This window comes from Octopus bimaculoides, chromosome 7, assembly GCF_046866305.1.
Source record: "Octopus bimaculoides isolate indiv1 chromosome 7, ASM4686630v1, whole genome shotgun sequence".
Taxonomy (NCBI): Eukaryota; Metazoa; Mollusca; class Cephalopoda; order Octopoda; family Octopodidae; genus Octopus; species Octopus bimaculoides.
In genome coordinates, this window is record NC_142934.1 from 63117501 (window position 1) to 63133475 (window position 15975).

At 34.2% G+C, this 15975-nt stretch overlaps 1 protein-coding gene and 1 pseudogene across 2 annotated transcripts in view; one reads left to right on the top strand and one right to left on the bottom strand.

Annotated features, from left to right (window-relative positions):
* Positions 1–15975, top strand: part of LOC106884520 (phospholipid-transporting ATPase ABCA1) — a 287667-nt gene that overhangs the window by 200370 nt on the left and 71322 nt on the right. For both annotated transcript variants that reach the window (XM_052969717.2, XM_089355446.1), the window contains exons 32-37: positions 1812–1918; positions 3594–3714; positions 6911–7088; positions 9178–9347; positions 12960–13137; positions 13916–14031. In XM_052969717.2, coding sequence (XP_052825677.1) covers positions 1812–1918; positions 3594–3714; positions 6911–7088; positions 9178–9347; positions 12960–13137; positions 13916–14031 — 870 coding nt within the window. The remainder of the gene's footprint in view (positions 1–1811; positions 1919–3593; positions 3715–6910; positions 7089–9177; positions 9348–12959; positions 13138–13915; positions 14032–15975) is intronic.
* Positions 9645–11126, bottom strand: LOC149134717 (uncharacterized; annotated as a pseudogene).

Below are 15975 nucleotides of genomic sequence, written 5' to 3' on the forward strand. Positions count from 1 at the left end.
ACTCAAATATAATATTTCATGAATTAAAAATTGAATTTTATTTCTTTTAAAATCATCTTAAGTTTAAGTTGTTCATTATGTTTAAAAAGATATTATTTGATGCCCTGCCATCCTTAACTTAGAATAAAATATTTTGACATTTAATAAAAAGAGCAGTTTTTCAGTTTAAAATTTAAAATTTAAAATTTTTCAATTCACTTATCTCATTTTTTATGTTTAATTTCAGTTCTATGAATTATTGTATCCTATGTGTATATACATATATTTAAAACACACATACACATATATATGCATATGTCTATATATGTGTGTGCATGTATTTGTATGATTATGTGTGTGGATGAAATGCATGCACTGCTTCTATTTTACTTCTTTCTGTTATTATTAGTCAGCTAGTTAATCAATTAATAAATTAACCAATTTATTGCTTGATTCGTCATTCTATCAATCAGCATATTTGTTAGTCCCACCATCACTGTTTATGACCTTACCAGTGACATACCCTTATTACTCCAAGTCAGTCTCATCATCTCCAAACTTTTGTTGGTGCATTTATTTTTTTGGAGATGTGTATTTGTGTGTATGTACATATACACGTGTTTATGCCTATATGGTGGCAGGTGTATAGGTACATATAGGTGGTTTGTTGGATTTTTCATATGATTAGTATCTTTATCAGCAGACTGTCTGTGCTTGTGTGCACATTTTAGTATATGTAGATGCCTTCTTGTCACTTTTATTTTTAACAGTTCATGTCTTTCAATTTAGTGCTATCTACCTTTGATTAATTTAGCATCTCTTATATCTCAAGGAAATAAAGCATTTATTTATATACATACTTATTTTTACACACATAAGGAATATTCAAGCTAAAAATCATTAGAAATCAAATAAAATTTGTCTCAGTGAAAGCCAGAATTTCTTACTACTTACAGAATGCACATGCTGTATCTATTTATAGTTTTGTAAATGTGTTCTGAAAATAATAAACATTTCTTCCTTCATACCTTTTGCTTCAAATGTTTTAAAATTTGAAAATGAGATGTTTTGATTTAAGTATTGTTTCCATCTTAATACCATCTTTCACTATTTAGCTTATTAAAAATGGAAATTTGAAAAATATTCTTTTTAATATTATTTCATTTTTAATTTTTGTTTTCTTTATGTGATATAATTTTGAATTGTAGAGAAAAATGTTTACACACTTAAATACATATTTTTGAATTTATCCTTTGGCAGCAGGACATCAAAGAAAGTTGTTTCTTTTTATAAAAGAAATAAAAGATTTTTCTATTATTTTATGAAAGCCAGAATATAATTTTAGTATTATACTTGTAATTCAGAGGCATCACATTTTCTTTTTCAATTTGAAGCTACCTCAATGAAATTGCTTAACATGCTTCTCTGTTTGTTTATGTTTTTTAGTTTAGTTTTGTTTATTTAAGAAACTAAGGTAGGCAATAAGAAAAAAATGCAGTTTATTGTTAATATGAGAAGTTTCAATCATTGCATAGTCACCATTTTTTTTTCCAGAATTTCTTTATTACTGCTGAAGTATTGAATTCTCAGGCATGTGTCCTGGGTATATTTCTTTATTTGCCTCAACCTACACATGTCACTTCCATTTCCAGTATTAGGGTTGGTTATGAGGGATATTTATTACAGCAATAAATGATAATACCTAAATGTTTTTGAATTATCCTATCTATTTTGACTATAGAAAAAATTTTTTAAATAAAACTGTTGATGGTTTTAATTATGTGTAAATATTATAAATAATAATTTTGTGCTTTTTTCTTTTTGTCTTCTAGTGGATACCCTTGTCAGTATAAAACTTCTTACTGGACTTCTTCCAACCTTATGCCAGACACATTAATAAACTGCTCTTGTGAAACCGGAGTACAGGTTTGTCCTAAAGGTTCGTAAGCACTTTATAATAATTAATGTTCAATATAGTTAGTGATATTATAAGTATTGTTCTAGATATTTTTTTTTAAGTTTTAAGATTCATTCCATGTGGTTAATAAATTAGCTAAGGTGAAGACCTCTAAATAATAACACAAGGTATGGATTGACATACCTGAATATAACCTAAGTTTGACAATTTTTTATCTACTTTGACATTAATATTTATAGTAAATATTAGGGCAGCAAACTGGCAGAATCATTAGCATGCTGGGTAACATGTTTAGCAGCATTTCATCTGTCTTTAACATTCTGAATTCAAATTTCACCTGGGTCAACTTTGCCTTCCGTCCTTTCAGGGTCGATAAAATAAGTACCAGTTAAATACTGGGTTTGATGTAATCGATTTAGCCCCTTCCCCCAAAATTGCTGGCCTTGTGCCAAAATTTGAAACTACCATTTATAGTAAATATTAATACATTGAAAATATTCTTATCTCTATTCATGGATCGAGTACAGACATGATTTGAGGTGTCTAAATTGCATGTGAATTATATCTGTATGAAAATTTAAGGAGGAATGAAATGTAGTGTAAAACACGTGTGTTTGTTTCTAAGGAAATAGGCTGTTAATATGAAAGATTAAAAGGTAAAGATATGATATAGCAGTTCACTGCTGAATGTATACCTTCTCATACCTGAAGGCTTTTGGTTGTACCAATGACTTATTAATACTCAGTACTAACTTGTTGTTTACCAGGTGCTCAGTCAATCTTAGCGTTTATTTCTGTCAGTTGAGTGTGCTGGCGCAGTGTAAAATAATATATCCGACTCGGGCACACAGCACAATTTCAAGATCGGAATTCCAACCATGAATTAAGGTGTCAAGCTGTTCAAAGCATTTGCTTGCTGGGCAAAATTCTTGGTGACGTTTTGTCCATCTTTACATTCTGAGTCCAAGACCCACTGAGGTTGACTTTGTCTTTCGTCCTTTCATGGTCCATAGAATAAATTCCCTGTTGAGCACTGGCGTTGATATGATTGACTTAAACCCTCCCATAAAATTTCTAGCCTTGTATCAGAATTTGAAACCAGTATTAACATGAATTCAGAGCAGAAGATAATTCTTTAAAAAATTATTTTAGCAAAAAATTGTGCTGATCATTTTAAAACTAAAGATAACAGGAAAATGTGAAATGTACATATATGCTGTTAGTGTTTTATGTGATTTGGGAAATACACATATTTGTGAATGAATTTAAAAGTTGAATAAATCCCAAGATTTCAAATAATCCTTATTGGTGATCATTTTTATTGCAGTTAAGTTATATATTACAGTTTCAAGTTGGGATTTATTGTTTTTATTTATATCATTTAGTGGCTCCAAAGCTATCATCTTTTACAAGGGAGTGCTGAAAAGTTCCTGGCTTTGGGTAAAAGAAAATGCAGGAGGATCAGTTTATTATGATTTTATTCAACGCATGTTAAACAATGATGATGATACTCCCCTCTCAGATTCACTTAGTCCTTCAGGTTTTTGAAACCCTTTAAAAGAACTCAGAAGGTTGGACCTCCAACCAGGCCTTTTGCTATACCCTTGAAGCCGTGAACTTTTCAGCAACCCCTCATATAAGTCACTTCAGACGTTGACTACTTTACAAATAATTACCAAATCAATTTTCTCTGTAGATCCTGCCTATCCTCAACCCCCTGCAAAACTTATATCTGAAACAGATATCATGTATAACATGACTGGACGTAATATTTCTGATTGGATTGTAAAAACAACTATGGAATATGTTAAAAAACGGTACTGAAAATACTTATTTCTTAATACTTTCTTGTAATGTAATTTGTCAGCCTTCAAAGTACATTTACTTTTCTACTGCATTACTACTACTTTATACTATTTTATTACTTATTTACTACTTTTATACTTAGCTTCAACATTGACATCTGAGTCTTTTGAAGTGAATCTAATATTATTCACTGATCCATACTTCTCATGTCTATCAAACTATTTAAACTCTGCTAATGACCATATTTTCATCTGATCTTTTTCATTTTTCTCCTTTTCTGATTTTATTTATTTATCTATTGTCTAAATATCTGAAATGACTTGATGATATGTAAATGCAGTAGTGGCCTGGTGTAAAAACACATTATTTCTCTTAGTTTAAGTTATAAAGGTTCCTAGTTCAAATCTAGTTGGCAAACTGCACATACATCTTAAAATATGAAATCTGAAAATTATTGGAGATAAAACTAATTGAAAAGTTATAATGTAATCTTATTTCATTGATAAATTTTTTTTTTTTTAGATAAGAGTTCTTAAAATCTTTTTTCATTAATTACAAAAAAATTCATATATTTTTTTGAGTATGATTATCATGGATATTATTGATGTTGTTCTTGTTGTAGTAATGAAGTAACAGAACAGTAGTGTATGCCTTGCTCTATTTATTTACATTTCTCTACATTCTGGGTTCAAATCCTGCTTGGGTCCAGACTTTGCTTTCCATGCTCCATCCCCTAATACTTTCACAATGAGTACTAGACTCATACTTAAATCTGTTCATATCATTATTTTATCTTGTGTTAACATCAGAAGTGGAGGTGCAATGGCCCAGTGGTTAGGGCAGTGGAATCGCAGTTTTGATTCCCAGACCAGGCGTTGTGAGTGTTTATTGAGCGAAAACACCTAAAAGCTCCACGAGGCTCCAGCAGGGGATGGTGGCGAACCCTGCTGTACTCTTTCACCACAACTTTCTCTCACTCTTACTTCCTGTTTCTGTTGTGCCTGTAATTCAAAGGGTCAGCCTTGTCACACTGTGTCACGCTGAATATCCCCGAGAACTATGTTAAGGGTACACATGTCTGTGGAGTGCTCAGCCACTTGCACGTTAATTTCACGAGCAAGCTGTTCCGTTGATCAGATCAACTGGAACCCTCGACGTCGTAAGCGATGGAGTGCCAACAACATAACATCAGAAACCATTATTATGATTATTTTTATTATTTTTGTTGTTTGCATAGTGGTGAAGGTGGAGTATCAAAAATAGAAGAATGCTGCACTAAAATTGTTTTGTAGTATTTAGTTCATCCCTGTACACTTTGAGTTCAATTTCTACCACAGTCAGCTTTTCCTTCTATCCCTCATAGGTTGAGGATAATGAAATGGTCTCAGTAATATACTAGGGTTTGTTATTTCACTACACCATTGTATAATGACACCATAGTAATAGTGCATTTAGTTATGGATCTATATTTTCCTTGAGTTTAAATTTTGATAAAGTTGATCAAGTACTGGTAATATACTGAGGTTCATTCAGTGGCCTATACTTCTTACTCTGTCTTCTTCTTATGAGCAAATCTTTATATTTACTGAACTTGACAAATTCTTTTGCCAAAATCTTATTATCACAAGGAATACTCATGAGATCAATAAACAGACTTTATTATTTTGGTCTTTTACAACAATATCTAATTTATTAACTTTGATGGTCCTGTGTGTATGTACTGGAAAGTCCCAAAGAATTCTTACATTTTCTCTGTCAGTTACAGCCTCAGGGTGATGCTCATATCACTTGTTAGCAGTTTTGATTTCATAATACCAACATATTAACCTGTGTAGATACTGATCAATTCTGTCATATTTTGATTTATACTCTACTGGTGCTTTACATACAGAGATTAGGTGGTCTACTATTTCAATCTCATCAATACAGAATTGGAGCTTTGGATCTACTTCATTTTTCATCACCTTGGCTTGGTAGTTCTGGGTCAATAAACTTTGATCTTGAGCAGTGAAGATGAAGCCTTCACTCTCTGTCTTGAGCTTTGTAGCTATTGATGGGTTGCTTCTGGTCAACAACAGCTCATTTGCTATGGGCCACATATTTGTCATGCAGAGGTTTCTAGCCAGTTTTCTATGCACTTTTTTCTTTGTCATTAATTTTACTTTCTTTGCAACAAGAGTTGTCATGTTTCCCTCAAGCTATTCATCCTGGATATCATTCATGAAATCAATAACAAACTTTTTGCTCCCCTTCAAGATAGAAGCTTCTTATGTTTCTCATGATTTTCATCCAGTCATTAGTTGTTTCAAGATATTTGGCCAATTCAACTGTGGTAGTTTTGTAAGGAAATTGTTATTATTATTCAGTAGTCTTATTTTCATTATGTGCTTTCACTGCACTACCAAGTGCAGCTCTATTTGCCTTGGCTGTGTGCTGTAGTTTGTTGTGGTGCTCCTATTTCCACTTACTGGCTGATATGCTTAGCAGTACTTCGCCCATTGCTACATTCTGAGTCCAAATCCCACCGAGGTCAACTTTGCTTTTCATCCTTCTGGGGTTGATAAATTAAGTACCAGTGAAATACTGGGGTCAATGTAATCGACTAGTCCTCACCTCCAAAATTTCATGGTCTTGTGTATCCACTAGAAAGGATTATTAAAGCAACAAGCTGACAGAATCTGTCAAAATGGACAAAATGCTTAGTAGTATTTCATCTGTCTTTATGTTCTGATTTCAAATTCTGTTGAAGTCAACTTTGCCTTTCATCCTTTCAGGGTCAATAAAATAAGTACCAGTTGAACACTGGTGTCAATGTAATCCACTTACCCCACCTTCGAAATTGCTGGCCTTGTGCCAAAATTTGAAACCATTATTATTACTATTATTATTATTATTATTATCATCATTGTTGTTGTTGTTATTAAGGCGGTAAGCTGGCAGAATTTTTAGCACTCTGGGCAAAATGCTTGGTGGAATTTCATCTATCTTTACATTAGGAGTTCAAGTTCTGTGAAAGTCAGCTATGCCTTTCATATCTTTGGGGTTGACAAAATAATTTTAGCACTGTGGTTGATGTAAATGACTAACCTCCTCTCTCAAATTTCAGGCCTTGTGCCTGTTGTAGAAAGGATTATTATTATCATCATCATCATCATCATCATCATTATCACCATCATCCATCATCAATGTGTTCTCTCTTCTTTATAGTTATGGTGGCTTCAGTTTTGGTGAAGTGAATTCTTTAAAATCACTGAATAAATCTGAGATTACAAGTTTCATAGACAGACTTTCCCGTAACTCATCCAGCAACTTTGCAGCAAATGACACAATCTGGAAAAGTGTTGAAAGCTTATTAGAGGGATTAATCACAAAGAACGTTGCTAAGGTAGGAGATTTTTTTTTAGATATTTTGATGTGTCAGTTGTACTGTAGAAGTATCCTGATAGTTGAGTGCCAGTATCTCTCTCTGCTTTAGCATTTGGTTTATATATTCTTACAATTTAGTATTTTGTTAGCCATTTTGCATGATCCATAGCCTCTTTCCAGTCCACACTGGCAGAGAAAATGCCCTTGGCTAATCAAACCAGCTACTGTTTGCTTGATCTTCTGTACAGCCACTTGCTTTCAACATTTAACTGAAGCACAATGTTTGCCACATATTTATCATCATCATCCTGAAGTGTGTAGCTGTATCAGTGCAGTCAGGCTACCCGCATCTTGTCAGGGATCAGGGCAACATTGTATCTTTCTCACACATCTTTTACATAATATATAGATATCCACACACACACACATATATATATATAGAGAGAGAGAGAGGCGTTGTGGCTGTGTGGTAAGAAGCTTGCTTCCCAACCACATGGTTCCAGGTTCAATCCCACTGCATGGCACCTTGGACAAATGTCTTTTACTATAACCTTGGGCTGATTAAAGCCTTGTGAGTGGGTTTGATTGATGGAAACTGAAAGAAGCCTGTCGTGTGTCTTTCTGTCTGTGTTTGTCAACAGGTGTTGGTGTATTTGTATCCCTGTAACTTAATGGTTCAGCAAAAGAGACCAGCTGAATAAGTACCACTTCTTGAAGAAAGAAGAACTGCAATTGATTCATTCAACTAAAATATTCCAGGCAGTACCTCAACATGGCCATAGTCTAATGACCAAAACTAGTAAAAGGTAAAAGATATAGATAAAATGTCAAGATTATATTGTGCATTTGCATCCTGGTCTCTGACACCTTTCTACTATAAGGATCAGACTGTACCCTACCATCTAAAACAATTCAGAGAACACATTGGATTTGTTGTCCTACACACATGTTGTCAAGAAATAATATGGAATAGTCATGGATGGATCTCTCTTGATTATAGGTTGATCAGTGACTAAACAACAACAACAATTGGCTTTCGTAAAACTCACACTTAATTTCCATTTTATAAGATTTTATCAAATTCCTATTGAAATACCCTAACTTCATTTCAATTAATTTTGAAAATGATAAAGGATTTAATGAAATAACTTTGTCATTGTCAAGGTGGTGTTTGGAACATAAATTAACATGAAGTTTTAATGGAAGATTTTAATTTAACCCTTTACCATTTAAGCCAGTCGTTTTTGGGCCAAATATTCTTTTTGTTTTATGTTCAAACTGGCCAGATCCACCTTCTCACATCTACTACCTACGATGTCATTCTAAAAAGTCATCAAAATCCCACAGCTACAAGATTAGGCATGATTAATTCAAAGCAATACAAATATAGATATTTTGTAAACAACTTGCAGATGCAAGTGTTACCAGTTGAAAGCGCTGCATACTGGATGCTAGAAAGTTTATGGGGTCATCAAGAGAGAATGTGCACCATTTCAGAGACTACCTCTTGACTGCATCATTGCGCACCAGCACTCCTCACTGAAATGAGGCCCTGCTTGCTAGATCAACTGATTACCAGGTTTTGCACTATATTCTTGTAGCCATTGCTCATCATCTCTTTTTAACCAAATCCAGTGGCTAGCCTTCTCCACTGTATTTTGGATATCGGTCATGGTGGTATTTACCTTACGATGAGTTAGGCCTAACGATAGCAATAATCGCCTCACACTGTGTCCAACAAATCCTCTACATCCAACTTCAATCGGAAAAAGCTCTGCTTTTGAGCCTGCATCTTCACATTCCTTGACAAAGTAATCTCAATGTTAAGTCACTTTAAAACAAGAAGTTTTTATATCATAGGACCAAGGGTAGTATTGTGTGTTGGTATCAAAATGGTTAAACTTTAAAGCTGATATTAGTTCTATAAGACGTCACTTCTCCAAGAAAGATGAGGCACATATTCCTAATGGCTAGATAAAAAGAAACTAAATTTTGTTTATTTCCAAAGGAAACAAAGAAACACCTGTTGTCTGATATTCATTTATTTATCATCGTAATTATTTTGAAAAATTATCTCACTGTATGATTTTCTTCTTTTCTTTTCTCAGGTCTGGTTCAATAACAAAGGTTGGGCATCAGTTGCTATTTATGTTAATATAATGAATAATATTGTTCTAAGAAGTTCCTTACCACCTGGAGCAAAGCTGCAAAATTATGGCATTACAACAATTAATCATCCAATGGCATTGACCAAAAAACAACTGACTGAGGAGAATGTGTAAGTATCATTTCTGTCATTATCCACCACCTCCTCCTCATCATCATCATCATCATCACCATTTTCTTCCTCTCTTCCACATTCTCCTCTTCCTTCTCCTTCTACTTCCATCATCATCACCATCCACCACCACTTTTAAGAGCCAGCCATCACTCAGTGAATGGGTATGACTTGGTGACATATGCCATATTTTTGTTAATAGTTTCACCCTTTAGCCTTATTCAACTCAGATATTCTAATTGTTTTATGTTAAACCAGCTAGATTCTGGTGTCTCACACCTACCTTACAATGTCATTCTAAAAATAAACAACTACATCATCTACACCTTGAAGTTACAAGATAAGACATGATTAATTCAAATCAATGTGAATAAATAAGCATTACATTTGACAGAGTAATCTGAATGCTGAAGGATTAAGGTGCCTATGTAGTTGTGAGCTCAAATAGACATCATCTCAACTCTCCCATATTTTGATCCTGTGGCATATTCAGGATGTGACAGCTGGAGGAAGAGAAAGCTATACCAGCATTTGGCTACTACCCATTTTCAGCTCAGTAGATTGGAAGAATGTGAAGTGAAGTATCATGCTCAAGGACACAACACGTTGTTCGTTCTAAAAATTGAATCCACAACCATGAGCTGAATGCCAACACCCTAAGGGCATCCAGCTGTAGAAACCATGCCAAATCTGATTGAAACCTGGTGTAGCTCCCCAGCTTACCAGTTTTCAGTTAAACCATCCAGCCCATGCCAGCATGGAAAACAGATGTTAAATGGTTATGAAGATATATATATATATATATATATATATATATATGTCATTTGAGGTGATTTGTAAAGATAACATCTAATAACCTAACAGTATGTCTTTTCTACTCCTCTGATGAGATTTTGCCCAATACAATGATTTGTTTATTGTTATTTAAACTTTGGGCAAAATTGAAACGGCTGTAAGAGAATATGTTGGATTTTAGCAGTTAGTAAATTATATTAATGCTACATCTCCATTTTCTGGATTTTAATTTGAATATCTATTAGGTTGTCAAGAAAGTTCTTGCGGTTTTTAACCTTTAAATTCAGATGCACATATCGGGGCTCAGACAAAACTTTATTAATCGAAATAAGCACCATCAGAATCAACACGCTTTTGCCAACGCGAAACAAGCTTATTTATACCAGTAGCGTAAAAATTCTGCGTTCTGGTGGAGCACTTGCAGAAAATTGCACTGCTTGCAACCACTTGAATATTCTGGATGATGCTCGAAAAATAAGAGGTGTTACCTTAGTTCACTGGTAGTGAACAGCTGGCACCATAGTACATCTCCAGCATTAGAAGCTGTTCAAAGACAATAAATAATAATAATAATAATACATTTGAAAGTAGTTCATTCTTTGTGGAAAACAGTTGTGGCAATGGATGAGAATGTAGGAAAGGTTATCTGGTTGATTTCATAATCACTAGGATTTTTAGGATAATCTTTTATATCAAGAGTTTTCATAGCTTCTCCATACTCTTTCTGTGTGACGAAACCCTTTTGCGTTGGCTTCATGATATTGAAAAGAGATTCAGTGTTATTCTTGTTGAAAAGACCAAGTGGCTCAGTTGAATTATTTTTCAATTTTTCACTTCTATAAGGTACTCAACCATGAATTTCTTTAGATTTTCTTGTCTGAAGAACTCTAAAGAAGCTAACATATTGCTAAACAGTGACTGAATTTTATGTTCCTTTAAATCTTGATCTGCTAACATCTCATGAGTCAGTGTTATTTCCTCCATCTTTCAACAACAAGGCATTTGTTGTCTGCCCAAGACCATAGTACCATGCAGTGTAATTGAACCCATAAAGTGAACTTCTTAACTTCATAGTCAAGAAAAAAATAATGATAATAACAACAATATTAATAATAATAATAATAATGATAATGGTTTCATTTTTTGGCACAAAGCCAGCAATTTCAAGGGAGGGACTAAGTTAATTACATCAACCCCAATGCTCAATTGTTACTTATTTTATTGACTCTGAAATATAATAGTCTGCTTGTTTGTTCACTCGTTATACTTTAGTTAGTTAGAGAGGTGAAGGTGAAGTGAGTGAGAGGTGGCGTGAAAGTGAAAGAGAGAGGAGGAAGAATGTGAAGAGAGAAGAGAAAGGTATAATAATACACTATGGCCAAATGGTTAGTTGAAGAGAGAGACACAGAATGAGAGAAAAGAAATGGGGAGAGAGAAAGAGGGTAAGAGAAGTGTTAATGGTGTGCAGTAGGGTGGGGAGGGAAAGGTGAAGAGAAAAAGAAATGTTTAGAATATAGTATTTAGCAGAGCATGATGTTCTGGTGGTGAGGTTAAAGAAAGGCAGATAGTGAGAGATGGACGGAGGAGAGAGAGAGAGAGAGAGAAGCAGATAACGTTTATATTGTCAGAGTAGAGATACATCGACAGCAACAAAAAGTAGATGTAAAGAAACAGCTGAACTGAAATGAGCTTTATTACTGAAAACTATAGTAATGAGAATGATGGCGGTGATCATGGTGGTATGTTGATAGTGAAAGTATTTTCTTTTATTGAGCTTAATCTATATGATTCTTCTACCTATTCATAGAATAATAATAATAATAATAATAATAATGATAATACTATAGCTAATGAGAGAGAGGAAGAGGGTATGTAGGAGTGAATGAGAGAGCAGATAGCCATCTGATGCATTATGCTGTCACTCATGTGATTAGTGGAACTAAGAGGTGAAGAGAAAGAGAGAAATATAAAGTGCTTAGCACAGGGAATTTTGAAATCATATAATTTATTATTGTGACTGGAAGTGAAATAACTTAGCATAATAAAAATAAAATGCAAACCATCCTTTCTTACTTAAATAGATTCTCTTACTCTTTTTCATTCTGTAGAATTTCCATGAGTCCCTCTAGTAGTAGTAGTTATAATAATAATAATAATAATAATAATAATAATAATAATAATAATAATAATAATCACTAGCAGGACCCGTGAATATTTCATGGAATTAATGGTAAACCTATTGGGTTATTTCTGAAAACTTTATCCAGATAGCCTGAAAGTGTAGCTTCTATTGTGTCTGTATCAAAAGATATTTGTTCATCTGCTAATCATTGAAAAGTGAAGGAAATTGGGATATGATGATTACTTAATGCTCTTTATATATACACTTTATATACTTTATGCACAATTTTATAGACTTAATACACAACACTCTCCTTTTTTCTCTCTCACTCTTCACCTTACCCTCTTTTTCTCTCTCACTCTTCACCTTACCCTCTTTTTTTCTCTCTCTTTTTTTCTTTCACTCTTCACCTTTCTCTTCAGCTAAGGGCTAACAGACGGGCTAAGTAACAGAGGAAAAAAACTTAGCTCAAAAGAATAAATACACATTTCACTCACCACTACTTCTCCCACGCATCCACTTCCCCTCCCCTTACCTACACCACCCACTTCCTCACTCCCACCTTCAACTAATCATGTGGAAGCTTTACAGATGGGCTAAGTAACGGAGTGACAAGTAGAATTATCATAAGATATGTTGATGTGTTATCATAAAGGCTATATTTCTTTATTTTATTACTTTTCTTTTTTATTCAGGGTTGCCAGTGTGATTGATGTTCTTATTGCCATTGGTGTGCTATTTGCATTATCATTTGTCCCAGCCAGCTTTACACTATTTCTGATTGAAGAACGTAAAACTAATGCTAAACATTTACAGATGGTTTGTGGTACCAATCATAAAATCTATTGGCTTGCAGCAATCACTTGGGATTTGGTCAGTATTAATTTTATTATCTTACATTTTCTTTTACTGGTTAGAATATAATTTATATATTTTTATACATTATATATACAGTATGATAACGCTGGACCTGAGAATCACAAGTGGGGAGTACTAAGCAGTGATGTGTATAAATGCAATGCTATTACCAATTCAAATATGTCAGTAGCAAGTTTAAATTCCACCATTTGTCAACAGCGAGAAAGCCTCTTCATGACAAATCACAGTGAATGGCTTGTTTACAAATTCAAACCATTTGGTTTCTGTAACTGAAGAGGAGATAACCACTCCAAAATGCTTGCATCTCACAGTCTGATAGAAAACTTTTGCCCAAAATGTTATGTAGTGAGGCTTAACCTAAAAACCATATAGTTGGGAAGTGAACTTCTCAATCACATAGCCATGCCTGCACCTATTTATACCTCTTATTTGTGTACATAAATCATGATAACCATCATCTTCTGTGCTTGCATGGGTTGGTACAGTTTGACAGGATCTGGTAAGTCCAAAGACTATGTCATGTTCTAATGTCTGCTTTGGTATGATTTCTATGGCCTGATGCTATTTCTAACACCAACTACTTTGCAGAACATCCTGGGTACTTTTTACTTTGTAACAGCAGCACTATCTGTGTGTGTCTTTGCGTTTGTGTGTATACACATATGTATAAATATATTTACTGTGTTAAATATCTATAGTTTTAATCTTTTAAATGACAAAGTGAAAATGAATCATTCAATTAATGAAATAAGTAAATATTTCTTTTCCTCAGATAAACTATTGTATCCCTGCTCTCCTCTGCATTCTGATATTTCTGGCTTTTGATCAGCAAGCATATGTTTCTTCTACCAATCTACCATGTTTGATTGCTTTGTTGTTTCTCTATGGGTAAGTTTTTTTTAGTTTTTTATTCATACTTATTAGAGCTGTTGAAACCATTGATTATAAGATAAAGTATTTATCAAATTCTCTGTGAAATCACTGAATCTCAGAGTAATTTTTACAAGTTTCTTTTTTTTTTTGTTGGAAGTGTCATGACTAACAAAGTCTATAAACACACTAACAGCTCCTTGTTTCTTTAGCTTGTATCTTTTACCTATTTCAGTCATTGAACTGTGGCCATGCTGGGGCACTGCCTTGAAGGATGAGTCAAACAAATTGACCCCAGTACTTTTTTTTTAAGTGTGGTAGTTATTTTGTCGGTCTCTTTTCCCAATCTGCTATGACAAGATGTCATGCAGTGGGACTGAACCTGAAACCACACGGCTGCAAAGTGAGTTTCTTAACTACACAGCCAGTTGGTGTTTGTTTATATCCCCAAAAATATTTTTGCTGAGCGATAATTGAGAAAGCAACAGATCAGTGTACGACAAAATATTTTTGTGACATAAGCAAGCATTCTGCCTTGGAAGAGAAAGTAAAGTGAAATATAAGCAAACAACAACTGGTTAGTAAGTTCATAGTCTTTATCACTGATGACTCTTCCCAGATACAATAATACTGGTTTCAGCACATAATTTTAGATCAAAATTCTTCTAAAATTAAACAACTTGGTGGTTTTATTGCTACTGAATTGTTCAGTGTGACTGTGACCTTGAACTAGTTGATCACCCTCCCTATTCTCCTGATTTGGTCCCATTTGATTATCATGTTCCCCAACATGAAAAAAAAACTTAGTGGGAACCAGTATCGCAATGATGATGACATCATGTCTACTATTGATGACTTTTTTTTGGCCAACAGAACAAAAGCTTCTTCACCAATAGGATCCAAGTGCTGCAGCATCAATGGAAGAAGTGCATGGATCACGAGGGGGGCCATGTTGAAAACTAAACTTCATTTATTCATATTCCATGAGAGTTTCTTTGTCATCCTATGAACTTTTCAGCCAACCCTCATGTATGTATGCATACATACATGTGTGTGTTCACATCATAGGAATGTCACAACTTTTGAGACTTGTAGAAGCATGGTATTTTATTATGCAACCATAATATACTATAAAGTATATTAAACGTTTTTATAAGTTGATACCATGTTCTACTGTGTTAGCTGTGCACTTTACATCACTTGTTAAGGTTCTACCAGATAGGAAATGTCATCACCAAAAATCAGTACTGGCTATAATTTCTGTAGATAATTTTAGCAAAAAAAACTTTTGAGAGGATGTGAACTAATTCTTTTTTGGAATATCTCAAAGTACACACATATAGCAATGAATAATAGCATGTAAACATTGGATAAGACAAAGTTGCAGTCTGGTTTTTGACTTTTTCTATCCCCCAAATTTTTCAGCCCAATATTTATTACTATAATTGTACACTTTGATATATTCCAATAAAGAATGTATGTATATATATATATATATATATATATATATATATATATATATATATTATCATCATCGTCATTTAATGTCTGCTTTCCATGAGTTGTACGGTTTGACAGAGGGCTGGTAAGCCAGAAGGCTGCACCAGGCTTCAGTCTGATCTGGCAAAGTTTCTACAGCTGGATGTCCTTCCTAACGCCAACCACTCCTAGGGTATAGTGGATGCTTGTTATGTGCCATCAGCATGAGGGCCAGTCAGGCAGTACTGGCATCAACTACGTTTGAATGGTGCTCTTTACGTCCCACCAGCATGGGAACCAGTCAGGTGAAACTGGCAACAACCACTTTCAAATGGTACTTTTTACATGCCACCAGCACGGGACCAGTCAGCCGGCACTGGCATTGACCATGCTCGAATGGTGCTTTTTATGTGCCACTGACATGGGAGCCAATCAAGCGGTACTGTCATCGGCTATGACAACAACTTCGCTTGCCTCAACAGG